The sequence below is a fragment of the Odontomachus brunneus genome, unplaced genomic scaffold (genome assembly GCF_010583005.1).
Source record: "Odontomachus brunneus isolate Ranch 3 - 2012 unplaced genomic scaffold, Obru_v1 Obru_scaffold_144, whole genome shotgun sequence".
NCBI classification, from domain to species: Eukaryota; Metazoa; Arthropoda; class Insecta; order Hymenoptera; family Formicidae; genus Odontomachus; species Odontomachus brunneus.
The window spans coordinates 197,741-225,698 of NW_022639594.1; the positions used below are offsets into that span (position 1 = coordinate 197,741).

Consider the following 27,958-nt stretch of genomic DNA (forward strand, 5'->3'; position numbering starts at 1 on the left):
GAGAGAGAGAGAGAGAGAGAGAGAGAGAGAGAGAGAGAGAGAGAGAGAGATGGGAACCGGACTATTAATTGAAGTGAGCTTCTTTCTCTTACAAAAATCTTGTGATTTATGGAGTTATGAATACGTCGCGACGGCTGCGACGTCGAGACGAGCTGGCAATTTCGTTAACATACCTGTAAAGGGAAGGGAATGAGGTGGACTCGTTTTTTGAAAAACCATCGACCCCGCATGTTTCGGTAAACATCGACAACGCGTCTCACGCGTGAGTTTACTGAAAGACAAACAAACCGGTTAAAACTAATGTATTTCCTCGAGAATTTGAGAACATGTTTCGTTTCTTGTCTAATTTATAATTTTTAATTTATCCGCATTTTGAGAATGCAAAAGTCTCTCGTTATCACGTTGAACGCCGTGTTGGTCATCGCTAACCGATGTTATGATATTACTGTCTCATTAAATCTCATTAAATGACACATAATGTATAAATAATTAATTACACTTGAAAAATCGGTTGTATAATCGGCCGATAGAGAGTCGATAAAGCGTGGCGGAAAATAGGCGCGTTTTGAATTATATTTTTTAATCATATTTTTCGTAATTAAATCATTACACTGAAAGAAAATTATTTGTAACTTATAAATACATAGAGAATTATTATAAACTATGGTTATGAAAACTATATTTTTTTAATTAAATAAAAATCAAATTTTTAAAATTAAATTTTGCTGTAATGTTAGTGATAATAACCTCTCTTATATGTTATTATTACTATTTTATCGATACACATCGCATACTGCCCAATCTGTTTAATTTTCTATATCTAAAAATTTTGATAATTTCGGAACTGGTAAACTGGAATTTTCCGGTTCGTTTATATTTTGCTAGAAATTTAGTTAATTCTACTAAATATTTTTTCTATGCAAATAAGTGAACAGTCGGCCAGACAATACACAACAAACTACAAAATCAGTTCTTTGGCCATTTATTTTTATATAAATATTACTTTCTACATAATGAAGTCTATAATCCCGAGAATATCCTGATAGATCTTCTTCTTAAATCTCTGGATTTAGCAATCACATGTCTGGCTCGGATAACGTGGTAATGTGGAAACAAGTATGGCACATATATTCGGACATGATCGATTGTCCGCTCGGTGCACGCATCCACGGGAAAGCGCGAATGATAAAAATATCTCCGAAATTAATTGGCTGCCTCATCGCGATTACATTACATAGGCCTCCTTGCAGACAACAGAGAAGTGTGACGTATTGCTCGCGATAAGACGTCTTTCACCGTTTCAAGACGATTCGGAGATTGCACACTGTGCGCGTGTTCTTTGCAAGTTCAAATGAATTTTGCAAGATTAACGAAGTAGTTTGCGAAAGAGAAATCGCTCTACCCATGATAAATTGCTAGGGTAAGCTGAGAAGCAGGTCCCGTAATTTCAGAATTTTAGCACCAGCTTCCATGTGATTACACATTAGCGAGTTTATTCTATTTGATCACTTGATCGATTTTAATTATTTCATCAATGAAAATTATTTTTACCATGCAGAATGGTATATTTCGGAATCGTGAAAAACTTTCTACGTAATTAATAACAAGTTATCTGAGTTTGTTCACTCACGATGGAGGAAAATATTACAAAATTTCAAGATCTCTGAAAATTTACTCAGGCACTTCTTTTTTTCTTAATTGCAGTATCTCCTCGATTTTATCACAGAATTCGAGAAAGGATACATATATTCTAAGGAGAACACTTGGGAACTTCTTTTCTACCGTTTTTTTCAGACAATAAGTATAATGAGACGCATTCTCATTATATAATAAATACAGACTAACCTGCCTTGATCTCACTTTGTCTTTTGTCTTGAATATTCGACGTCATGTTCGAGATCAACCACTTCCTCGCGAAATTACTCTAAAATTATGCTGTGATACAATGTTACAATGATATAAATATTTGTTAATATATGTTGAAATAGGCATTACGCATATCGGAATGTCTCGCGGAGTATCGCATGCTCCGTGGGATTTCATCGAGAGAGCTTCGGCTCGCCGCGACTTTTTCGGCACTCCGAATCGTGAACGGTGAAGTCGCGTTTTTCTGCCCGCTTCACGTGAGACACGCACGCCGCGGTTCTGTCGTGGTTTATTTATGCGTGCGATTATTTTGCGCCACAGGAACAGATGTTTGCGCGCATACAGGGTGTGCTAGACCTACCGGGTGTCCTTCCCCGCCGCAGGTAATAGAAGGGAAACTAAGCGACGACGATGATCGTCTCAATGTCGACAAAGTCACCGAGATATTTCACAGAGCTCCGGACTTAGATAACTTCCATTTTCTCCTTTTTCTTAAGAGATAGGGTCTTCGCACGTTTCTTTCCTCTCTCTCTTTCTCCTTCATTATTTTCTTCTTATTTTAAACTTAAGAAAAAAAACAAAGGTTATCTGAAATTAATTTGAAAGGTTTTTAAAGTAAACGTGCGCGGCAAAAATAAGTTTACTGTTATCGAGTTTTGTCTTTAGATACGACTTTGTCGTCTTACATAATGTTGACTTAATCCACTTTTGCTTCGATTTATCGTTTATCCCGATTAATTCCCGCGGCGTCCTATTTTAGACATCTGAGAGAAACAAAGGAAGAGAGAGGGAAAGACATACCTATTCTCTCATTTATATATTTAGCTTCATTTCACATGCTGATAACGTCGCGCGACAATATGTGCTTCAGTTAGAGAAAAAGCCGGCCGCAATTAGTTCGGGCCGCATTTATCTCCCGTTCTTGGGCGTTCTTAGCCGGCATGCTCACGCGCTCGTGTTCCCGCTTATCCCGGTTTATTAGAGGGAACAATACAGAATGCACTCACCCTGCGGAATTACAATTTATGCGTTCGGCACGCACGTTACCTCACCTGAGCGGTATCGCGGCGGACCGTAGTGCGTCGTAAAGCACTACTCGCCGGGGCTGTCGCGGCTAGAGCCGGTCGATCCATAGAGCATCCGGCGTTTCTTCTTCTTTTTCTTCTTCTGCGCGCTCTGTCCCGTCCCGTAGATAATTCCTCTGTCCATCCGGCAGGTTACATAGATTAAGTCGGTAGATAGTGGAGAAAGCCGGTAGAGAGAAGGGGGAGAAAGAAAAGAAAGAATAACGTCTCATAAAGCGTTCAGTCGCTCGCAGCGGCAGGGTTTCAATGCTCCTGGCCGAAAAACGGGAAAGGGAGGAAATTCCGAAATTATCGGTTTGAACGTAAAATGATATTCGGAAAAATAAGCGGATAAAAGAAACCAAGGGTCACGTATATTTCGTTGCAAAGTCGTATTGCAATTGAATCAAATTGTACAAAACTTATTTTACAAATTTAATATTATTTTGATAAATAATTGTAAGTTGGTTAATTGACACACATGATTAGACAGACATATTTAATATGCATTTCCAAGTTCGCATTTCCATTACGCATTCGTAATTCCAAGTTTGTCCTTAATTGTGATAAAATTTTGTCGAAAGAAGTAAAGTCAGTTTGCCATGCATAACTCTGAAATTCAATTTGTTTAATTCGAGTTATTTCGATTTTTTTTTTAGTGAAATTTTGTAAATCGTGGTATACTCTCGCGGGTCTCTTTGATGGAACCGTGAGTTTTCGTGTGGTCCCTCCGTGTTCTCTTCTCACGCTTGAATAACATTTTTCGAGCTCAGAGTACGGTTCAGATTAAGAATACGTGTTACACGTTAAAAAGACACAACATTCCACGGCGATCTTACGTAATATATCGGAGATGGCTTTTCAAGAGACGACCGCGCGTCCACGGCTACGTAGGACACGAGATGCGCCCTTTTTTCAACAACCTCCTTAATTGCGCGCGGTAACGGTACGGCTCATAAATTAGCGTTGGCGCTGAGAAAGAATTCTTCGCACGTTCTTCTCCTCGAACGCCTTGATTCCGACGGCGCTTCTCGAGACTGAATTCACGCATCGTTGTCGGTCGTCTCGAGAAAGAGAGAAAAAGAGAGAGAGAGAGAGAGACAGAGCACGAGAGAGAGAGAGAGAGAGAGAGAGAGAGAGAGAGAGAGAAGTGGAGAAAAAAGAAATCTCCACCAACTAACTAACATTCGTTCAAATGGGGGAACTAGAAAAACTGGTTTCTAAGCGAAGTTGCGCACGGCGCGAAGTACGGCTGAAAAAAAGTTCTAACGTTTGGAACTTGACAATGTCACCGCGCGTACACGCGCGCACGCGCACGAAAGGCCGTTCGAGAGATTTGCGTATCGGGAGCGACACCTACTTACTTAGATATTGCAAAATGAAAACGGGTTAAAAAAAGTCACGCTAACGGAACGGCGCGGGGTTAAAACCGTCATATTGCGATACTTCCTCGGCCGGTTGGGTCGAATCGCCGTTTAAAAAGGAGGTCGCGTTAGATCGTAGAAATCGATTGTGTCGCTTATTAAATCGCTAGTCATTTTGCGGCGCATTTTTGAACCTAGTTAAGGAAACTTAGCTCCGGCCAGGCGTATACGCAATCGGAGAAACACGAACGACACGTACCACCGTGCACTTCGAGAATAACCCAATCGTGCGCGCGCGCGCGCGCTCCCGTCGTTAATATATGTATACTTTACATTTATTTATACGCATATAGTCGGGCGCCCACACATTGCTACCGAACGCGCTCTACAAAGTTGCGAGAACCACCTCGGTGGTGCTTACTATCGAATAAAATGGAACGGCGCGTCGCGCGTTTCACCCGTTATGCGCGTTCGAGACGGATCAGTAGCGTTCAATATTTCGCGGAAAAATGACGTTTCCTTCGCGCGAGCGGCGATTTCGAATACTCACCTCGGCTCGGAACAGCGAGACTCTTCGTATCCAGAGACTCTACGGTGTTTCGTGTATACTTCCTCATATACCATACCGTATCTCTCGCGCGGCCTATGCCGTCCCGGCGCGCTCACGACCGTTTTATTTTGTTCGATTCGAAACGAGTTCCAATCGACGTCTCATTCCACGTGTTCACGCCCCCTACACGCGATAGAGCTACATCATTTCCCCCTGACCCGGTCTAGCCCGTTCTATGCGGTCTCGTCCGTTCCACTCCGGACACACCGTGCCATCTTACACTATTATGATATCGGCGGGACATGAATATTTAACCCTCGAACCGTACAGGCCTTCTTTTATCGGCGTCTTTATCGCCGCGCCGCGGTCCTCTCTTGGGAAATAAGCCGTGTTGGAGTTTTCCCGGTAACAGTTCCCCAGAGCGAATGCACCTCTTTTATGTCAAATCTGAAAAATGGACGGGAGTGTGTTTGAAATTACGACTTTTCACTTATCTCACATAGAAATTTGAATTTTATCGTAATAAAGCTGCGTAATAAAGCTACAAACGCTTACTACTCAGCTTTCTCGACTATATAAATTAATTACAATTAAATATTTTAGACGAAAGATCTGCTCTTTCTTTTCTCTTTCTCTCTCTTTCATCTTATGATCTTCAAAAGACGTTACATACGTGAAAACTACATGATTTCAATGCTTTTCAAGCGTTAGAAGAAATTATTTACAAAGACCAAGGAACACGGCATTATTGTGCAACTTACTAATTTCATATATGCTTTTTTTACTGACAAATTACGCAAAGCATAAGTTACTGATGTCTCTCATTCCCTCTTAATCCTCAATTGATTTCAATCTCTTTCATTCTTTTTCACTTTATCTCAATCTCTCTCATTCACTTTTAATCCTTTTCATCAATACTCAACTTAACGTTCGAATTGTCAAAACACATAATCTCAGCTATGACAGCTGCCCGTGATAAGTAAGCTGTCGAAGTAAGCGATGACTCTTGCATTGAGATTGGGCTAGACAATCGGTATTGCGAACAAAAGGTGCCGATGACATAACAAACATTTTTTCTGATAAGGAAATGTTAGCTTGAAATTATAATATGCGCACCTTTGCTTCTCAAACGTGACACATTTGCCTTATACATTTATTATAATGAACAATCCTCCAGCGACACTGTAATCTTCTCACTCGCTCGAATCAGCGGATTTACCTAATTTATTTATTAGCGTTTTCTCTCTCTCTCTCTCTCTCTCTCTCTTTCTCTCTCTTTCTTTGTTCCCGACAAAGTAAAATATTGTTACCAGATTTACCAGATCGCGCTGATACTTCACTAAGCGTGAGCCTGCTTTTTGCTTGCTCCGGTTCTCGGGAGTCTCGCTTGATCTCTCTTGGCTCTCTTCTTCTTGGCCCTTCTTGATCTCGCTCGGCCTCTCTTGCCTCGAGTTGTTTACGCCCTTCGAGGAGACGACCGAGGACCATTTCGATCCGGTTGACGGCCGTTACGCATGATTGCGTAAATTCACCGCGAGACGGCGAGGTCGATTTGGACGCGTAAATTAGGTGCCGTCTCGCATGGCCGTGACCTCTTATATCGGGTCATCGCGGGCCTGGGATTATCGCGTCACTCGAGAGTATTTCTCGTACTCTTCTCGTTGTGATTAGAGACCCTTCTCTAAAGCTACGAGATCGTTCTCGCGCGGGTCGACGGGTTCAAATCCGAAACAAGCGACAGAGCTTGCTTCCTATCGCCTCGGCTTGTGAAGTTCATTGAAGCACATTGAAGTCTATATTCATGGTCTCAGATTTATCTAATCGGTCTACTCTCTGGGATAATTGATTACGTTTAAAGGTCAGCAGCACGCTGCACCAGAGCCGATAACTTCTCGATCCATGCTCGATTTTTTCGTCGCGGCCCGCGATCGTTGTTTCTTCGTAGCGTTAATTAACCCTTAAACCCCGCGTCCGGAAATTATGAATTATCGTTGAAAATTCTTTCTGTTTTATCTTCAAAGAAGATATGACTCAAGAAATTTTACTATTATTCTTTTATTCAATACGCGCGACTGGTTTCGTTGAAGAAATTATTGCAGTATGTCATCAAACGAGTATGTCGGAACGGGAAGAATTAATTGCGGCCGGTTGTATCTCAGTAATTTCATTGTATTCACCGTACTTCCCGACACGTCCCTTGAAACAGATGTTGCTGCGTTTTGTGCTGTATTGTGGGATTCTTGGGAGAAGTGGAAGAAGAGAAGACGAAATATAAAAGCTATAATGTCAGTAGCAGAAACACTATCGAGGCCCAAAAGTGATCCCGAGACGTGTTTAAAGGTCGTCTGAAAAATTAGGGCGCCTTCTCGCCGTTGGTGATGTCTGGGGGGGAATTCTGGGAAAGGAACATTACGACAGGAAGAAAAGGAAGGAGACGAAGCGAAGTCAAGGGCAAAGATATTTGCTGTACCTCGCTCGTCGCTGAAAAGAAGGAGGACTGAAGTATGAAGGCGAGTCTCGGAGAATTCTTCTGCGTCTCCGATCAAAGAGGAAGAAGATAAAGTCTATCTAACGAAGATAAAATTAGGAAACTCATGGACGATCTTGGGTTGTACCTTGATGAATCCTTTCGTCCAAGAAAGGAAGGTAAAAACAAGGGAAAGCGAAATCCGATGAAGAAATTCCGGAGAAGCCTGTTTTCCGTTGTGTTTCTTATTTGCGGCTCGCGGGACAGAGGAAGATGTGACAGGGAAGTTCATGAAGGCGGACGCACTCGCGGCGACCCGAACGCTACTTTCGTCTAGGAAGAGGAGAGGGACAGAGAGGAGATGGAATGCGAGGGAGCGAAGATACTTACAGCATCCCGTGCACAGCGGATGCCGAGTATCATCTCGCCGATCAGCGGCAACGTGAATCTTCCTCGTCGCAGGGACGTTCAGCGCCATCTGCTGCTATCCGTTCCGGGCAGTCCGTCATCCGGAACCCCCACCGCGATCGTGGGTTCCCACTGGAACCCATGGGCCCCACCAGCGTAGCAGCCAACCATGTCGCGGGACCGGACAGGGCACGACGGGGCATGTAAACAGAGAGGACGAGGAGATAAGAGAGTTCGTCTCCGAGAGTGTCGAGACGAACCCGACAGGGCCTCAAGCATCCCGTTTCTTCTCGAGGAAGAGACACGGAGAGAGAGAGAGAGAGAGAGAGAGAGAGAGAGAGAGAGAGAGAGAGAGAGAGAAATGGGGATCTCTGTCTTTTCTTTCTTTATCATCTTCATCATCATCATTATCATCATCATCACCATCATCATCATCTTCTTCTTCCTCCTCTTCGATCTCTTTAGTTATGGCTAGTGTCCACTCGCGCGCTCGCTGCCACCATTCATAAATCCGATCGATCCGCTGAACAATACGGCAATTAGCGACGATTAAAGCTCCATTCGCCGGACACGCGTTCCTCTTCTCCTCTTAGCTCTCTCTCTCTCTCTCTCTCTCTCTCTCTCTCTCTCTCTCTCTCGTTTTCTCCTCGGCGCCTCTTCTTCTTCCTCTTCGCGCTCTCCGCTCTTCCTTCACAGTCTGGTGCCTCTCGCGCCGCTTCTCTTCTCACTCTCGAGTCCGGGCCCGCGGCTTTGCCTCCCTTCCCTTGGTACCGGGCATCCGCGTGTCCCTCTCCGTCCATCCGTCTGTGATCCACGGCCCTCTCTTCTTAACCAGCTCGTTCCTCGGTCTCCCTGTCCTCCACTTCTTCCTTCTGCTCCTCCGCAGCGTCTCTCCACCTCCATCGACTGCCGACTCGGTCTTTCCACCTCCTCCACCCCTGCCAGCGCTTTCGGAGTTTTTGGAAAACGCGAGGGTTCCCGAGGAACTTTTTGGGATCAGTGCCGCCGCGGCCGCTCGACGAGCAGGGTATATACGTTCACCGTTGTCGTCGTCGCGGCAGTTCGCAGACGACCACGCGGCTGCTTTTCGCTCTTTCTCTTTCCCTCTGGTTCCCTCAATTTTCCCGCGGTAGGTGTCGCGCGCAAAGTCGCGCGCATTTAATCCGGTTACGTGTTATTAGTGCCAACAGCTGAATCTCGACCTCGACCACCACCATCACGACAACGACGACGACGACGACGACGACGACGACGACGACGACGACGACGACGACAACGACGGGGATGATAACGCGCTTGAAGTCCGTAAGTGATTTCCTCGATACATTTTAACGCGTTTCGCGCTCTGATTGCGCACCACGCGGCCGTCAAGCATTACAACCTCGTCAAGATTGTCAAGGACATGCGACAACTCACGTCTTTCGAAGGACCCTCATAAATCTCGAACCAGGATGTCGGTGTGTCTGAATAAACGACGAGACACGATAAGATTAATCGTACTAAGTTTTCAGACGCGAACGTTGTTGCAATCTTGTAAAATTGCACGTTTCTGTGTCAATACACGTAATTTGCGTTAATTACAAACATTGTGATTAGAGTTCATTATCTGACATGATAGAGAAGAGAACGTTTCTCTGCAGAATCCAACGGTAATCGCCCGGCGTGCTTAGCTTCTACTTAACCGTGCGAAGTTTTAATTTCTTCCACGTGATATACGTCATCCTAACACAAATAAATAGCAACTTAATCACGCTATCGCTTACACACGCTGTTACATATTTCGAAACACTGCAGGTGCCGCGCCAGAACGTAAGCGCAATTAAAGATAGATAGACAGATAGAGAGAGAGAGAGAGACAGAAATAAGGAGGGAAAAGTTCCACCTGCGTGTGTCCTTAAGCTCGCACAGCGTTGAAAAGAAAAGAAAATACCGCGGGAAATGCCGCGAAAAGCGTGACGCGCGAGATCGCGTTCCCGGCGCGGTAGTCGGCTTTCCTATGAAAATTTCGTCAAGCGAAAGGCGAGGACGGAGGAGGAGAGAGAGGGAGGGAGGAAGGGAGGGAGAGAGAGAGAGAGAGAGATGCGAGATCGATCGATCGATCGACTGATCGGTCGCGCGCTCGCTCGCGAGGAAGAACGCATTCCTGCCGCGGCGATCCCGCTTTTTACGAGACACCCTATAAGATGAACGGCCCGTGTGTGCCTTCCTGCGGCCGTCTGTCCGTTTTTATCCCGGCACCCGACCATCACCAACAACCACCACCACCACCAGCACCATCGCCATCAACCACCACCACCACCACCACCACCACCTGTGGCACGAGCACGCGAGCGAGGCGTTCGGGATTTCCGGGTCCGCGGTGCGCGCACGCGAGCGCGAGAGCGAGAGCGTGAGACTCCCGATCGCGTCGATCGCGCGCATCGGCCGATCGGCTCGGGACGATCGTCGCCGAACCGCGGCGTGTACACGAAGAGGAGAGAATAATTCGGCGTGGATAAGTCGCCGGAGAGATAGTGCGCGCGCGACGGGCACGGGCTATGCGCACGATCCGCTGATCGATATAGAGAAGAAGAGAAGGATCTTCAGGCGAGACAAGGTGCGAGGTGTTGTCGGTCGTGCCAGAGCTACAACGTCATGGTAATTATGGCAATTAACGCGGATGTCGTCGTCTTCATCGTCGTTGTTGTTGTTGTTCTACCGTTGTGGGAAGGTGCGTGCGTGCGTGCGTGCGACGCGGAAGCGCGCTCAAATTTTCCGCCTCGTGGAAATCCGGGGTCGTAAGTTCTCTTCACGCCTTTGCGCGCGGATTCTCAAGCTAAAGCTTGGAATACAAGGGGCGTACTTGGTGTTCGAATACGCGTCAAGAGTGCGATCCAACGGCCGAAAGCGGGCTTGAATTTTCCGCGCGACGGAAAGCTACGATCGATCGATCAAAAGTGCGCTCGAGCATGTTGCGCGAATGGGTCTTCCGCGATTCGCGTGGACCCGAGCTGAGGATTCCGCGTTGCGTTCTAAAGGAAAGAAAGGAAACGTCGGCGAGGAGGTCTCACGCAAAGAACGAGATTGAAGTCGTTGATCGACTCGGACTTGACTTCAGATCGATCCGGATTCGAATTCGTATTGAGACTTCTCCGACGGGTTATTCGGGCTACACGCGCGTGAAGGTGCAAAAGTGTGTAATCAGGATTGGTCATCGTGATTAGTCGGATGGAGATGCCCGATCATTCGCCTCGCTCATTCTCCACGCCAATATAAAATATTTCAAGTCAATGACTTGACTAAACGGAAACGTTGAATTTGAATTTGTCCTACGAAAGGGATAAGGTGACGATTCCGGTGAAGAAGAAGAAGAAAAAAAGAGATAACTTTAGCGAAAAACGACAGATACAAAAACATAATGTTTGTATCTGTTGTCACCTTTTGCTAAACAGACGTTTTTTCATCAAGTACACGGTAGATGTTTAAATGTTCATTCGCGATCGTTAACCTTGAATAACAGTTTTGTGTACTCGCGAGTAGAACAAAGCGCGTCTCGAAACCGTTTATTTTTGCATTTTGATCGTCGAACTTTCGTTTTTCCGATCAAAATCAGCGCGTTTGTTTCTTTCTCTCCTGGATTTCTCGTTTTTTTCTTTTCTTTTTAAAAATTTGTCACGCTTTCTTCCTGCGGTGTCCGCTGCCGTGTGCGCTTCGCCGATGCTTTTCCGGCCAGCCCTTCATTTAATTTGCCGGCGCTCGCAATGTCGAGCGACCGGTCATTCGCGGATCGAGATGGTCGCGGCGGTCAATCATTTTACTTGCGGAATGTTAAGTGCCGTTGACACGCGTGGTAACTTGCTCCGATGCGCGAACGATTACGTACACGGCCGGAGAATAGACCGTACCGTAAACGTCGGTAATCGCGAAACGGGAATCGCAATTTCGCGAATGACCACGTCACGACGACGACGATGACGACGACGACGAAGATGAAGAAGAGGAAGAAGAAGAGGAGAAAGAGAAGAAGGAGGAAGAGGTGGAGGAACAACGTTATACGGAAACGGCGAGTGCAATTCGCGCGGTCTCTGTGCACGGCGCATAGCGCGCGCATCACCTTTATATACCCGCGTGTTTACCGCGTGTTCCGGAAACTCGAAATCGTAAGGACCGTATTTGGAGGTGGCTTCCACACACAGCGATGCCGACGAGTTGCTTTGTTCGAAAACGATCGTGGAGAATCGCGGGGAGGTTGAGGAATCCGAAGGACGAGAGAGAGAGAGAGAGAGAGTTGTGCGCGGAAAGGACGCTTCTCGTGAAAATTGACTTCAAGTAAATTTCACGTCAATTTACTTGAATTGAAACGAATTTTAATTATCTCGGAGTTGCAAGCGGATTCGCTTGAAGAGCCTTAAGTCTCACAACTAAGAATTAGACCCCCATTTGATCGCACAAATTCAATTCTGTCGGCAGCTTCCTCTCTCGAGCTCGTGCGTTCCTCGTTACGTAACTGCCGAAAAGAGCGCCTAGGCCGGCGAAATTCGAGCGCGAATCTCGCGGGGAACGAGAGCGCCGCTCCTGCTGCTACCTTTTCGCTGACGCTCTTCGCTCGTTCCGAGACTTCCTTGATCGAGCGTGTGTTATTTACGCCGCTCCCGGATCGCGGTGCGAATACAAGTAGGGAAAGTACTTATCGGTGGGTTATCGAACGCAAATAGTCGCCGGTCCGACAAATAGGTCGCCCGGCGCGATAATACAGTCGCCAGCGTCTGGATTCGTGCGTTTCTTCCGCGACGCACCGGGAAGGGGCGCCGATATTTGCGCTCACGCTTTGTCAATTTCACTTTCGGTAAACACGCCGCCTCTCTGCCTCGTTGTATCGCGCGACGATACCAACGAGCAATACCAATAACCCGAGTGAAAAAAACGACCTCTTCCTGGCCGACATAAGCTCGGCCAGGAATTTTAATTTATTCAATTTTGGTTACTAGAGCTGGTTTCGAGTCAGTTTAGGCGATGCTTGCCTCATTAGTAACTGGACAGTGAAACTAGTCAGTTGCTGACTAGCAAACATCTTTTTGTACAAAACTCTGCAAAGTGCTCGTTCGATTTTATAGAGGACATTATATTTTGTTATTCAATATAAAAATAATGCGAAACTTGTGTTTCAGAAGATAGAATCTTTTCACGCGCAAATTTACTCATTATTGAGATGATATCGCAGCTTCATTTTTAATTTATTTTTAATTATTAATGATAATTAATTATTAATTTTAATAATTTTTTTCTTTTATCTAGTAAATGCTTCTCGAATTTTTATTGAACATAAAAACTGTCCAGAATTTAACTACCATTTTTTATTGTCTTAGTTTTCGAGCCGGTAACGAGCCAAGAAATACTGGTCAGTATTTTCCTGTCGATAGTTTTCGAATAGTTACTGTCTAATAAATCCTAGCCAGTAAAAACTAACCGGGCTAGTGACCAGTTTTTGCTGGAAATTTTTCTACTTGAGGTTTGCGAGAGAACGCACAGTGCTATCGCGTCTCGTATTAAGCGTTACATATGCGCGACGAAATTTTTACCGATCTAGTTCACTTGATCGAGAAGATGAGACGATTGCGTGAGACGATTTTCCAGGCGGGAAATCCTCGCCGATCTTAGTCGGGAGCGGGACGGTGTGTTTTAACGCGGATACGCAGTTCGTCGTGTCTCTCTCTTTCTCTCTCTCTCTCTGAGCCGAACCGTTACATAGAGAAAATCGTGTTTAATGATCCGCGGATACATAAATACAATGTGTTACGGGCGAAAATAGAACGTAATTAATTCATTTCATACCTAGCTGATAGCCGCTCGTGGAGATACCGTGCAACGCACGCACACACATAGACACACACACCCACACACGCACACACGTATTGCGGGAAAAAACGCCGAGTAACGCTAAGCAATAAAATTTATGATTGAGCGGCGCCCGAGAATAGATTACAGTCGTAGCTGTATTATTAACGAGGCGCGCGCACAACATTATTCAAGCTCCTCTCGGGGTGTCGTTCCTTTAATTGACGACCGTGGCGAAAAATCGCCGTGCGCACCGCAAATTTCCGCGAATTGCTCATTAGCGGATTACTAATTGTTAACTTTACTAAGTTACTTAATAAGCCGAAGTAATGAACCAGTTTTCCGGGAGATTTTCCATTGGTGACTGAAAAAAAGGTAGAATCGACCGTCATAAAGTTCTAACAAAATAACAAAACTGACCATTTTTTTTTCTTAATTTTCTAACTTCGATTTGTGCATGCAAAGGTGCAGTTGCACTTTTATATGGATATCATAATAATAATGTTTATTTTGTTGGGAAAACTGTACACAAGACATCCGAAGACGCGCGTGCAGTTTACATGTCTAAATTACGATATTTCTAAGTGTGATGTTTAAATAGCGAATATTTGAATGATGCTACCAGAAGGCGTGACAGCAGCTTTGCAACCATTGTCTTGTCCGGTAACGAAATCAGACTCTTACACGGACGGAATACGCAGATGGTTGCTCTGAAGAAAAAGAGAGAAAGAGGGAGAGAGTGTCGAATTTACCTCGAGCGATTTATTTGTTGTGCGGAAGTCGCTTGTATACAAACTGTCTCACTTGAAAACATAAGAGCGAACCTGCAATGTCTACCGATGGCGCCGTAGCACGCGGCCGACTTGACAAGAAGAGTAAATATTGCAGGACAAGCTGCTGTGTGCGTCCTGTACGCAGTTTGTATACAAATACCGTACGAATACCGCTAGACGTTTCGCGATTCCCGATCTTAATTTTTAGCGCATGAAACCCACGGAAATACCGTGTACGATCGTATACCCTCAAAAATTATCTAGCCGCTGCGTCGAGAGGCACTTTCCTCGAGAGAAAACCGTGCCCGCACGAGCTAAGGAGGCTGTCATTACACGTCACAGCTGACTGAAAGTGGTCTTACGTAGCAGGCAATTGATATAAAATTATAAACTACTAAGTTACACGACGCACACTCTTTGCGCTCGCGCTCCTGGAGAGAAACGCGTTTGTCAGAGGAAAAGATAACAATCTAGTTACGTCGTCGTCGTCGTCGTCGTTGTTATCGTCATCATCAGCGTCGTCGTCGTCGCCACCGCCGTCGTTTTCATCATCATCATCAGCATCGTCGTCGTCGTCGTCGTCGTCGTCGTCGTCGTTGTCGTGATCGTCGTCGTCGTGACGAGTCGTAATCGAGCGCATCCCAGCCGATTATTTTCCCCGTTCCCCGTTCTTCTCTCTTTCTCTCTCTCTTTTTTTCCTCTTTCTCTCTCTCCCGCCTTTCTCTCACTCTCATTCTCTCTCTTTCGTCTCTCGCGCTTTCTCAATTGCTCCGGAGCAATAATACTTTATTTACTTCGGCAGGCGGCGGCGACATTCTGCCATTCCAAAGTCTTCGCACACAATTAGCCGCGCGTTCGTTATCTACGCCGCGAATACGAGCCCGGTACGTGCGTGCGTGCGTGCGTGCGTGCACCACAGCGTGAAATTTGTCCAATTTAATGGGACGAAAATATCTCATCTGGTGCCACGCGAATCTATGCATGTGCGACGCGCACGCGTGTTCACGCTACATATATTAATTCAGCGATTATTATCTAATTATTATGTAGGCCGCATGTAATTTTTCCGGGACGAGGCGAGCCATTCTATTATGTAAAACATTAAATTACATACATGGTTATCCAATTTTTCCATTACGCCGTTGTTATTTTTTTCTCAAGACAGATTGCCCGGCGATAATTCGCAGCCGATCTGCGTTCTTTCCTTCTCGGGCGTCTCCGCGATTCTTTCTCGCGCGCATGGTTCACTTTCAGCGAGAGCCCGCGCGCGTATCGCAGCGGAAAATAGAGATCGTATAGGGAGAGATATGTAGAAAGGTAAAGAGAGAAAAGGGAGCTTTCGACAACCGCATCGGGCACTTTATCTTCTTTCTTTTCGCCAGTAGGACTGGTTCCGCGAGATATGTAAAGCGATACGTTTCGCTCCGCTCTTTATTAGACCTTTATTAGAGATTCGATCCAAAGCTCGATTCCGATCGGAAAATCGCCAGTTCTGGTTCGCGCGCGAGCTAAGAATAGTCCATTCGTAGTAAAGCGTAGATTAAACAGGTTCGCGCGCTGCACGCGGGACCCTGCACAAATAGGTGAACCAAAAGGAAGAAGGCCGATCGCGACTGTGGCAGATTTATTTCACGTGACATTGAATTCGCGCTTCTGGTAGCCGGCATTGATCGCAAATTAGCTTGCGCGAATTTTACGAAATTTTTATAATAATAATATAATTAGCTTATAAACTATCCGAGCTTCTTATATCTAGAACATATAAACTTAAATTATCACAGAGTGTCAAGGGGATGAAATCAGGGAAAGAGGAGAGTGGGATATGCGTCCAGGCTTTACGTAGGCTATATTTTCCGCAGGGTTCTAGACAGTAACCGTGCAAAATTTCATCCTGATCGGTCAAAGAGTTGAAATTTTATAAGAAATAGATAGACATTTTCTGTTTTATATAACATAGAATATATAATAATAATATAATGTAGAAATTTTCTTGTAAGATCAACAAAGTACTTGGTATTCTCTTTTGGAGCAACCAGTTAATAAAAAAAATCGCAAAAGGACATGCTTTCAAATTTGCTTACGGAAACGTACGGAGTTAATTTTCCCCCGCGATGTGCGCACACATGTGCACATACACACAGCAAATACGTTCTTAGGGAGATACCGTCCCTGAAGACTCCCATCGCCGGCAGGTAAGCACAGGATACCGTGCCAGAGCGCGAGACGGCTCTTACGTAGCGGTGTGCTTAATTAACGTCATTAATGAACGAACAATGTAGCCGGTCAAGAGGTTCGGAACTTACCTCGTGGAAACCGCTACAAGAAGCGGGCGTGGAATGCGGCAGATCGCCTGCCTATCTCTTACCTCCGATGTTTTCCTCTCCGGCGATTTTCTCTACTTTTCCGAACTACAACCGCTGTCTACTGTGTTTCGTACGAGCGCTCCCTCCGATTTACCTGGACGTGGAATCTACAAAGTCGAATCCGCCTTGGGTTATTGATGGTATTGGGTTATGGGATTTCGCGACGAGGAAGACTACGCGGTTGCGGTCCTACGGAATATCCTTCTGAGGTCCACGAGTCTAAAGGAACGTCTACATTGGAAGTAAGCAGTAAGAAGTAGGAAGTAAGAATAAGAAATTGACCAATCATAGTTGATTATTCTTCTCACATTCGACCGTGGTTGGTGAATTTCTTACTCTTACTTCCTACTTCTTGCTATTTACTTCCAATGTAGACGTCCCTTAACGGAATGCTACCCTGGACACTGTTTTCGCGAGCGACGCGTATCTGAGCTTTACGCGTTGCAAATCATCGGGCCGAGTCGCGAATGTCGTCGAGTGGTGTATGCGTTACATACATGCGTAACATACATGCGTGCATACACATGGTACATAATATATGTATATAGATCGTTCGAACCTTCACCCCTCGTTACTTACTGTACGGCATCGCAAGTGCGGCCCGCAATTACACGGTTATCGCGATATCGTTTAACTATTTTCTCCCCGATCCGTGTAACAGCTCCGATACCGAGCCCCGGTGACTCAGAATGAGCGGGGCGGAGAGAAGACGAGGGAGAGAAAGAGGGAGAGGGAGAGAGAGAGGTGAGGAAAGTGAGTGGGATCATCGGGGCAACACGCGTTATCGGTGAATTGTAAATAGAAGAGAATCGCGGTCTCTGCAAATAACACTGGGGCACTCAGTCAGTCGCGAAAAGATCCGCGAGCGGCTGCTGCTGTCCGCTCTTTCTCGCTCTTTACTCCGTCGTCCACTCTGCACTCTGCACTCCCCTTTTCCTCTCGTACCTCTCCCTTCGTCCCTCTCACTTTCTTTCCCTCTTTCCGCCATCGGTGAGAATTAGCGATCGCGAAAATGCGTGAGCTTCGCGGCTCCTCCTACTCTCGCACCACCGTCTCGCACCGTATCCTAGTGCTGAATCGAAGAAGCGCGAGTGACGCCTCGTTGAATTCTCGCGCGAAACCGCCGCGAGAAACCCTCGTCGATCGCGACTGACTCGAGCGAGTGTCGGACGCGCGAAATCTGCGGCTTGCCAGAAGCGAACACCTGTCGTTCTATCGGCCGTACCACAGAGGGGGAGAGCGCTTACCGTGGGTACTCTTTATTTTGTTTCGCGAGTACCATTCAAATCATCCTTTCTTTTGTCTCTCGATACCCCACTCAAAAAATTGTTTTGCTGATCCAGGTGGAACTCTAAATGTCACAGTTGGAATTTACCGCTGTCTTTTATATCTGCTGGAAGATTCTTCGTGATACGTAGAATTTGCAGTAGCATTTCAGCAATATCCGCAGGCAAATTTAGGTCGGTGTGAGGATTGTATATTCGTTTGTCTCCTGTCGCTAGTCTTTTTCGTCTGCCACAGTCAGTTGTTATAAGAAACGTGACTAGCTTTAATCTGAATGGGCGGCACAGAGAAAGAAAGGGAGGAAGTTCCTTGCTAAATTTTACAAATAATTCAGGTGGAAATTCTGTCTCTGTCATTTATATTGATTAAATACAAGATCCATGCGATATCGCAGCGTTTGTTAATCATTTATCCATCTCAGCTAATTTCTCGTATCTAGATAAATTTTACTATAATTGCAAGACCATTTTTTTTGAGTGGACCCTTTCGGTATCTGCCAGCCTTGGACGGGCATGGCCCACTGGACGATTCGCGAGACCAACGCTGTTTTCTCTGTTTGTCTGATTGTCAGATCGTGAAAATCCCTAATAACGTCCCGATTGCGCGATTTCCTGAAACAGCGAGATTCCTGTCTTGAGTCTGAGCGGCGTACAAAGTCCACCAACGCGACCGGTCGTGTAACTCGTTGAATAAGCGCGTGTATTTATTCGCGAGGATCGAGAATTCGAGTCGATCGGCCAGGAGAGAAATGAATTTCGCCGGGAAATGAGAGCGTAGGAACGAAAAACCGACGCGGCCGAGTGACAAGCCCTTCACGCGCGCGGAGATTAACACGTCGATTGTTACGCTAATTCTCAGTTCAACGCTCGACTGAAATTTAAATCACCCAAGGCACTGTAAATGACTACGATTTGAATATCTACTTTAAATATTCGACGCGAATATATAAAATATGTTCCATAAAGATATTTAAAGCTACGCAAACGACAAATAAATTCGACAGCTTGTTTCATTGACTCTTTCTGTTGATTATATATCTCATTTGTATATTGGCAATTGGTTGCGCGTTTTCTATGTAAATTAAACTTCAAGAATAATTGTGAATTCTACGTGTAAAACTTCGAGGCGTTTTGCGCGTGATCAAAATCGAGATATTATAATAAATCGGCGACATTATAGCGCGGGCCACCGCGGACTCCCGCGGCAGTCGACGTGTTAATTATGAACGAATCACCAAGAAGACGTCATCGTGGAAAGTCGCTCGGTGCCTTCTTTCTCCTCTTCCAGACGCCCGTCGGCGGCAACGGCGACGGCGAGTGTGTGTCCAAATAATGACTCAAAACGCGCGAGCGAGGTTTATGCTCTCGACGTTTTACTTACGCGCCGTACTATATCTACGGAGACATGCTCGCGCGCGAGGAGACAAGTGTTTCGCGCGCGGTAACGAGATAATCGAGAAGCCGGCGGCGGGCGGCTCTTGCGCGATCACGATAAGAGAGAATTATTCTTCGCGCCACGCGGAATCCGCGACGATCGGCGACGGCGACGGCGGCGGTGGCGGCGATCGCGATCGCGAAAAAGAAAGAGGGAGAGTGAAAGAGAGACGCGCGCGCGCGCACACGCACACACATCTCCTTACCGATCATTTCATCTCCTGGTGCAGGATTTCAATTGGAAGATGCTGTCCGGAGCGTGGTTCGAGACAATCGCAACGATACTGCTCACGATTTTGGTGCTGGCTACCGGTTGCCGGCCACCTTGGTGGTTTTGGAACAGGAACAATAATGCCAATTACGGTAAGCAAAAAAGATACGACGTCTCTCCTCTTTTCGTGTTTCGCGCTTTCGCACCTGTGCCTTTTTTGCTGCTCCTTTTCTCCGCATGATCTAAAGTCATTGTGAACCTCTTGGTTGCGATTGGCAGAACTCTTCATTGTGGCGTCTTCGAATTCGCGACTTTATGTTTTATTTCACAGCGATCAGCTGCTTAACGCTCTGACGTCATTGTGATAATTTAATTACGCTTGATAATTCACAATTTATTTTTTCTTTCGTTTCCCGTCGATACTACTGTGTTTATCGTGCGAAGGATAAGAGGAGGATGATATTATACCAACGCAAAAGCTTTGTCGAGCACAGTCGCAAACGAAATTACCACAATTTCGTAATGTTTATTAATCAAAATAGCCGCGATTGCCTTGAACTCTCTCCCCTTGGAAGGGGAGAAAAAGAGAGAGACTTCTCGCTTTTTCCCTGTACGAAAAATTCAAAACCTGAAGCGGCGCGTAGAAGAAGCGCGACGAAGCTTTTACACCTGGGCAAGCATCCTTTGGAGAAAAACGGTGTTGCGAATCACTTCCGTCGTATCCACCTGGAAATTTTTTCGGCACGCTCTGAAATTTATTCGCAGATGCACGCGACAAGAGCAGGAAGTTTAAGACAGCGCGCGACGTGCCGGGCCCGTTTGCCCTGCCGATTGTGGGCACCAGGTGGATATACTCCTGTTGTGGCAATTACCGTATGAACAAGATCCACGAGGCGTACAAAGGTAAGGACTTTGGCCTTCGCACCCTTATCGATCGCGACGCTCCTCATTGTTAGACGCTGTTAGGCTTTCTTTGTGCGCCTCTTCAGCTCGACCGGTGCTAATGATATCTCAAGGTTGCGCCGCGGTGAACGCGAGGAAGGGAGTGAGCGCGAGGGAGAACGAGTGAGAGAATGGGAGATGGGGAGTGTAAAGAAAGAAAGGAGAAAAGGGGACCGAGATGACGCGTGCGAAAATGGTTCATTATGTGCTAATTAACAGCCGTGCCTCCTGTTCGACTCGCGAATATATTAATAATTTCGATTTCGACCGCGATTATATGCGCCTGTCTTGCGAAAAGAAAAGAGAAAAGAAACAAACAAGGAGGAGGAGAAGAGAGAGAAACGCGCGCCGTTGAACCGCGCGTACGGGACACGCGCGTATCTTTAGAGGGTCAGGGTCAAAGATACTTACGGTATCTTATCGACAGTGAGTTGCTAAAATTGCGAGAGGGCGAGAGAGAGAGTGTGAGAGAGAGAGAGAGAAAAAGAGCGAGAGGGAGAGAGTGAAAGGAGGAAAAAGATTGCTACCGTAGTCAAAAAACAATCCTCTTATGTCACGTTGATTTAAAGTATATAATGAACAGAGCTATTTCGAATTTCATCAGTTATCTTCGATTGTGCCACTTAATATTTGTGTAAACTTATAAATTTACTTCCTTGAGATTCGTTATCACCGAGACGAGGCGAAGATTTAATGGGAATTATTTGGCGTACTCTTTTAAGCTAATGTTTATATTTAGAATTGTGATAACAAGCAAAGAATTGGAAAAACACACCAGTCAAGTCAATTGCAAACATTATCTAGAAATGCAAAAAAATATAAGACACACACATTCTCTAAATCTCTTTGAGTGAAATCTCGCTCAAAATGAATAAAAGTTCACTCGAAGAGATTTGTTAACAAAATTAACAAGAAGTAAATTGCATCTCTTTCCATCTGATCTTTGATTTGGTCTGAGTGCTAAATGGCGAATTCGACGATTCGCAAAGACAAATATCCAATAGATCGCAGCATGGATTGGCGGATTGCTGTTATCCGACTAGAAACTTATCCCATGATTCTGATCGAGTTGATCCTAATCAATTATCTGGTTTCTATAAGATGATATATTATCGGATGCTTATAAATTATATGACGCAGTGTGGCGTCAATCAAGACTTTATTGTTAATAAAAATGATTAATAATTAGAATCTCATTGATAATCATGATCCGATAACACCACTTTATACAAACCAGATAACTCATTGATCTAATCAGGAGCATGACACAAGTTTCTAGACGGGTAAGGTCCTCGTCGTACGGGAATCACGTATCACGATGTTCGTCGGTATATGATATTTTAACATGGTTTATTATCACTGATTCAAGAGTAGATCTGAATCGGCGATATGGTGCGCTGTGCAAGGAGGAGGCATTGTGGAACCGCCTCGTGATATCCCTGTTCTCCCGTCACGACATCGAGACCGTTCTCCGACGGAGCACGAAATACCCGCTTCGTCCTCCGCAGGAAATCATATGCTACTACCGGAGAACACGACGCGATCGTTACACCAACTACGGCATTGTCAATGAGTGAGTAAAGCTGGTTATAGCTGGTCGCACGGGTACTCATATTCACACTCTTTCTCTCCCCCTCTCTTCCTCTCTCTTTCTCATTCTCTCTTTGTCGGCGTGATTACGTCGCCACGCCGTATCGAGATCAAGTTTAAGGTCGCGTGTAATTTCGGTACGTGTAACTCTGGATCGGTGTTACACTCGCGTACTACTTGCGCGGTAAAGTCTGGTGGGTCGACACCCTGATCGCCACATTGATTTGATTCGAATCGGCCGAGTGTGTTATCAGGTGCTATCAATATTATCGACCACGTGAGAAATACCGCGTGCGTATTCGCACGTTATGCGCCGCTTCCGTTCGCTGATGATGGTGGCAGCGAATCATTCTTTCATTATAATGAAGAAGCTTTTATATCGGTCTTCGTGTTGTGAGATAAAGAGACGTTTTTAGAAGTGTTATCGACTTTCCTGTTGTAATAATATTTAAATTTATTGAAAATAATAATTTATACGTAACAAAGATAAGCGACGGGCTTGCAATCTGACGTTTTATCCGACGTGAGATTTTATCCGTCGTGTTCGAGAGACTACTCTTTAAGATTTATCATTTTGTTAGAAGGGCGCACCGTCGCGTTTGTGTCAGAGGTCATGATCGCGTTTGCGTCAGAAGTCATGAGCGAGGAGCTTATATATCCGTCCTAGGCTTGAGCTTTAAAATATGAAGAAATGAATCAGAAAATCTTGACGAGAGAGACAGAGAGAAAGAGAGAAAATCACATTTTAAATTTGAATAATAAAAAAGATAAAGATTTTCATGAAGTTTTCCTTTCTTGTAACGTCACTTACAGTTTATATTCGTTAAAAATGTACATTTCAAACAATTCGCTCTATAACTTTTCACGATGTCACCGATAATATTCACTTCGTGCAAGCCTGGGCTTAGGACGATTTAGAAACGAGCTTTTCGACTTTTTAATTCGTGATTTATGGAAGAGTGAAAAGAGAGACGTTGTTTTTGAGAGTTTCGTGTTGTGGTGTGGTTCTTTATCTGACTATTGAACGGAAAACACGGAAAATACATTTGTTAGTCCGCGGAACTGCGATTATCGCACTGTTTATCGTGGTTTTCGAAATAAAGATCGCTTAGGGACACGAGAATTATGATCAACTAATTAGTGATACTCTGACAGACAAGGCGTGACATGGCATAACCTTCGGGCAGCTTTAACGTCCGAACTCACCGGTGCCAGTACTGTGTTCAGTTTCTTTCCTGCACTCAATATTGTTACCGACGATTTCATCGAGTTAATTCGCAAAGGAAGAACGGGCATCACCGTGAAAGGCTTCGAGGATATAGCTCACAGGATGGGACTCGAGAGTAAGTCGTTGGTATGCTTCCTCGCGTACCACGAATTGTCGGGTGATTCGCTTTAACGCGGACGATTTTTAGCCGAAAGCTTTAGTTGATCATTCATTTTGTTGTTAATTAATCCTAGGTATACGGGACACGTATTCGCGTGACGTCAATGTCGGCACATGAAGTATGCTCGACGTTTTAATTATTAATTTATTATAGATATTAATCATTAAATATACTGATATATATATATATTAATAGATTTTAATATATAAGTATTAATAGGTATTGATATGTATTGATATAAATTATTAAAAATTGCTATGGATATGTGTTAAAGGAACATCTTGTCGATCTTAATGCTTCTTCTTTTAACTTTCATCTGTAACATCGTTTAAATGTCACGAAAATCACGATTTATGCGTAAAACAAATAAGCCGTAGGCTTCATCCGGCGAGGATTTTTTCGCGTCGTGTTCGAGAGACTGTTCTCTCCAAAATGTTCTTATCGTTTCGTCGAAGAGGTGAAGTACCTCGTCCTCGCGTGCGCGTGAGAGGTTATGACAATTCTCGATCGGTCACCAGTAACGTGACACTTCTCGCTCCGCTCGCAGGCACATGTACCTTGATCCTGGGACGTCATTTGGGCTTCCTTAAACCGGATTCTAGCTGCATGCTCACGACTAAATTAGCGGAGGCGCTCAGGGTCCACTTCACAGCCATGCGCGATGCCTTTTACGGTTTGCCATTTTGGAAGCTGCTGCCGACATCCTCGTACAGGCAGTTGATAGAGAGCGAGGACACTATATACAAGTACGTTTGATGTCGGTGCGATATTAAACGGTTGATTGGCGTCTCGTACAATTAAATCGCCGCCCGATTCGACAACTATACAGGGTGTCCCGGATCGCCTTTTGTCTATGAGCTCTTCGACTGATTCGATTTATTCTGAACAAAAATGTCGAGGAACGAATGGTCTGTAAATTTAACAAGTGATAAGCCTCGAGATTAAGTTTCAAAGGTGCAAATAGGTAACGGTAAAAAGCTTTGCTTTCTGTTTTATTTTGACTTTGATACTTTGATTTGTAATTTAATTTGGATACCAATTAGATTAAACGTTACTTGTGCTTTAACATTGGATAGCTTGATCGATTTTTACAATCTTATATATTCTCTAAATTTTTCCCAATGGAATTCCACTTGAAAAGTAAAATATGATAACTTTATATGACGCCTGGCGTTGTTAAAGATATTTAATATTGAAGAAAGTCGGAAATGCTCGTGACGATTAGGAATCCTCCTCGACATTCTTGCTAAGGAAGAATCGACCATCTCATCGTTCCTTTCTTCCTGCTTAGCATCATCTCGGAGTTCATTGAGACGAGTATGCGGGAGAAAGTGGATGACGCCCAAGACGATTCTATCGAGGCGGTGTTCCTATCTATTTTACGACACAAGGAGCTCGACATGAGGGATAAGAAAGCTGCTATAGTGGATTTTATTGCAGCGGGCATACACACAGTGAGGACATTATATTACATTTTAATATATTAGCTTGCGAAAGTCGGATCGTCAATGGTCTCATTGATTTAACGGATTTAACAGATATTACAGACGCGGAATTAAACATTTACCTGAAAAGATAAAAGCAGACATTAGTGAATAATGATGGCAAATACTTTGATTACACATGTCCTATTTCGTTGTTATCAATAAAAAAATACGGTTAAAAATCCGACCAACTTTTGCAAGCCCCCAATATATATTGTCACGCAGGAAAACCGACTTGATAACGCGGTCACGAGCAAAATTTAGTTTTCACATTTTATAGTTGCATCTTGACATCTTTTTGGGGCTTTAATCGGACGGGCAGATTTAAAAACACGCACACATTGCGCTTTTGCAGCTAGGCAACACGCTGATGTATCTTTTCGACATGATCGGTAAGAACCCTGAAGTACAAGCAACTCTCTATGAGGAGGTGCGGTCATTGGCGCCTCCTGGCTGCGACATCAGGATTGAGGATTTACGAAAGGCGAAGTATCTGCGTGCCTGCATCATGGAATCTTATAGGTACGTTTTAATGACCGTCTATCTCTCCATACGTCATCGTACACAATTGTTTCTCTTCGTAAATTTACAGTCGTGAAAACGACTGATCTTACGAAGGCACAAATAGGTCCGGAGATTCCTTCCCTTTTCGCGTCGTAACATGATAATGCATAATATTCGTGACCGTTTCACCTTGTGTAAACTCGACTAATGCACGTTTCAGAATTTTTCTTTGTAGATTTATAATCGTCAAAAAATAACTTTACGTATCAAAGACACAAACGGACTCGGGAACTCCTTTTTCAGAGGGGACGAGTTTCCACATTAATCGATGATAAAGATTTCCAAAATCTGTAGCAGCAAGACAAGAAATTTTCTTTTTTCCTTGACACACAATATGAGATATCCGCAAATGCGTTACGTTACGTAGACGTGATTGATTCACGTTTCAGAATGATGCCCACGACACCGTGCATAGCCCGCATACTAGATGAGCCTCTCGAGCTGGAAGAGTATCGCCTCGAACCCGGAGTAAGTTTTAAGTTGCGCTTATGCATATTCGCGTACTGTGGGAACGTAGGGTTGTGCAATTCGTAATTCTTGTAATTTCAGACAGTAGTATTATTGCATACGTGGATCGCGGGTATGAATGAGGAGAATTTCAAAGACGCGTCCAAGTGCCAGCCGGAGAGATGGCTGAGACCGACAGTGCCTATGTCACCTTTACTGGTGGCGCCTTTCGGCATCGGTAGAAGGATATGTCCGGGGAAACGATTTGCGGACCTCGCATTGGAGCTTATTCTAGCGAAGGTATGCGCGCACAGAGTATAGTGAAATTATAATAAGAAAAAAAAGGGAAAGACGCGAAAAGAGAACGAAGAAACTTAGTGAAATCGGAGTGAATTGATGATGTTTTAAAAGATTTCTAAGGGATTTCTAAGGGATTTCTACAGAAATTACTGTTATCCGCGTCTGTGTCATTGATTGATTTTCATTTAGATCGTACGGGAATTCGAGATCGTCGCAGAGGACAAGCTCGACTTGCAGTTTGAATTTATCTTGTCGCCGCAAGCGCCCGTGTCGATCGGGTTTCGGGATCGAGAGCTGGAATGACCTGAGCCTGAATTTATTAATTTCACGATCGTCCGCGAATGACAATTGGATCAATTGTCGCAGGCGGACCGAGTCGTACCTCACGCAAGTTCCGGTTCGAATGGGCGCGCGCGCAGTTTTTCATCCGATTGATTTCTCAACTGAGTTAGTTATTTTACGTTTGTATTATTTGTAATATTTTTTAATTCGTTGAAAGAGGAACTTCGTTCGTCCGTCGAGGGTATTCGTCATTAATTGCTAATGTTATTGTATTTATATTTAGCTTAAGCGCTTTAGCTTAAGCAATTGGGTTCCCTTACCTTTTAAGACATTGACGTACAGTGCTTGCAATGCTCTGTATCACACGTGCCACACATCTCACGATCGTCAATTCTTTCCTCGTTATTTTCTGTTATTTCCTCTCTTCTTTTCATTTACGCGCTGCGAAATCAAAGCCGCCTCTCGTGTCTCTCGATTGGCCGAGGTTGCGCGGAAGATAGGCTGGCGGTGTTTAATTTTTTTAACGCGAACGAGCCCGCGGGTGTCTTAGTAACCCTACTAAGTTTTATCTACGATAACTATAACATTAATATAAAAATATGAAAGATAGCGCGAAGATGAGATCGAACGGTTGAGAAAAGAGAAAGAGTAAGTCGAATACGGTGCGACAATTAATGCGATAATTGAAGTATTCGTACACACGGAGAATATCGATCTTGTGATCGCTATGTTGGAAGATTATGCGAAGGAAAGTTGATTAATTTGATAATTTGTCGGATCCTGAGGGAGACATTTTTTCTCTACTATTGAAATCTGTAACTGGGACGACTGAGTTAACCCGCGTGGAAGAATGGAATCTTCATTTGCGGTAACCCGGTATTCCGCCGAGATTATACCCTACAGAGAGCAGCGCGAGATCGATCCTAATTTATAATTATTTATTTCCACAAGCTGCAGAGTTTAATTGTCCGTTCACGGCGAGAGTGAGACGATCCCGATGTCGCCGATCCGCCGACGGCGCATCGATTGACTAACTGTGGCTGAACGTTATATTTACGTTACTGTACGAAAGAAGAAACAAAGATTTATACGCAAAGTAACCGCTAAACGTTGACTATCGAGGGAAGACGTCACTTCCCTCTTGAATTATTACGCTACTTAGAAAGCATCGGGGCAGAGCTTGTGCCCCGGCGAGTGATCTCATTCAAAACATCCCCGTCGAAGCGCGGTTTTTCATGCAACTTGAAAACGGATCGTTCATGCAACATCCTTGTACATAAAACGTATGTAGATATTTCTTGTTGAATGTAGTGAATAAAGTATGAGGAAGTATGCAATGCGAATCGCACGTGTGTTTGTAATAC

The 27,958-nt window shown here is 44.7% G+C and overlaps 2 protein-coding genes and 2 long non-coding RNA genes across 10 annotated transcripts in view; 1 reads left to right on the forward strand and 3 right to left on the reverse strand.

Annotated features, from left to right (window-relative positions):
* LOC116850396 overlaps window positions 1-2,364 on the reverse strand; it is a 20,272-nt gene extending 17,908 nt beyond the window's left edge. For 2 of the 4 annotated variants that reach the window (XM_032828630.1, XM_032828631.1), the window contains exons 1-3: window positions 1,996-2,364; window positions 1,846-1,924; window positions 174-271 (exon numbers count right to left, since the gene is read on the reverse strand). In XM_032828630.1, coding sequence (XP_032684521.1) covers window positions 174-271; window positions 1,846-1,924; window positions 1,996-2,043 — 225 coding nt within the window. In that variant the 5' untranslated portion in view covers window positions 2,044-2,364. Of the gene's footprint in view, window positions 1-173; window positions 272-1,845 lie in introns of all 4 variants that reach the window. The other 2 variants (XR_004379335.1, XR_004379334.1) reach the window with 2 other exon arrangements.
* A 910-nt stretch (window positions 2,365-3,274) lies between these two features.
* LOC116850367 lies at window positions 3,275-4,039 on the reverse strand. Its single transcript, XR_004379322.1, has 2 exons — window positions 3,770-4,039; window positions 3,275-3,678 (listed from the first exon to the last, which is right to left on the reverse strand). It is a non-coding gene; the product is annotated as an uncharacterized LOC116850367 (long non-coding RNA).
* An 11-nt stretch (window positions 4,040-4,050) lies between these two features.
* LOC116850366 lies at window positions 4,051-19,715 on the reverse strand. Its single transcript, XR_004379321.1, has 3 exons — window positions 19,593-19,715; window positions 7,702-18,564; window positions 4,051-5,291 (listed from the first exon to the last, which is right to left on the reverse strand). It is a non-coding gene; the product is annotated as an uncharacterized LOC116850366 (long non-coding RNA).
* On the forward strand, window positions 8,884-27,937 carry LOC116850365 (ecdysone 20-monooxygenase-like). 4 transcript variants are annotated; one of them, XM_032828567.1, is made up of 11 exons: window positions 8,884-9,024; window positions 19,617-19,749; window positions 20,363-20,500; window positions 21,914-22,112; window positions 23,285-23,472; window positions 24,065-24,263; window positions 24,809-24,971; window positions 25,357-25,523; window positions 25,955-26,033; window positions 26,115-26,312; window positions 26,502-27,937. In XM_032828567.1, exons 1-11 carry the CDS (start codon window positions 9,004-9,006, stop codon window positions 26,613-26,615), a joined length of 1,599 nt encoding a protein of 532 aa, XP_032684458.1. In that variant the 5' UTR covers window positions 8,884-9,003; the 3' UTR covers window positions 26,616-27,937. The 4 variants fall into 4 exon arrangements, with proteins under 4 accessions (XP_032684458.1, XP_032684459.1, XP_032684461.1 ...); XM_032828568.1 differs by lacking the exon at window positions 8,884-9,024 and adding an exon at window positions 10,209-10,356; XM_032828570.1 differs by lacking the exon at window positions 8,884-9,024 and adding an exon at window positions 11,625-11,761.
* Window positions 27,938-27,958: the final 21 nt, after the last annotated feature.

Bases quoted from the DNA above. Each gene is read 5' to 3' on its own strand.
- LOC116850365 (XM_032828567.1), top strand. From the start codon at position 9,004: ATGATAACGCGCTTGAAGTCC. The intron at 19,750-20,362 runs GTAAGCAAAAAA...ATTTATTCGCAG, and splicing joins GAACAATAATGCCAATTACG to ATGCACGCGACAAGAGCAGG. The intron at 20,501-21,913 runs GTAAGGACTTTG...ATTCAAGAGTAG, and splicing joins GATCCACGAGGCGTACAAAG to ATCTGAATCGGCGATATGGT.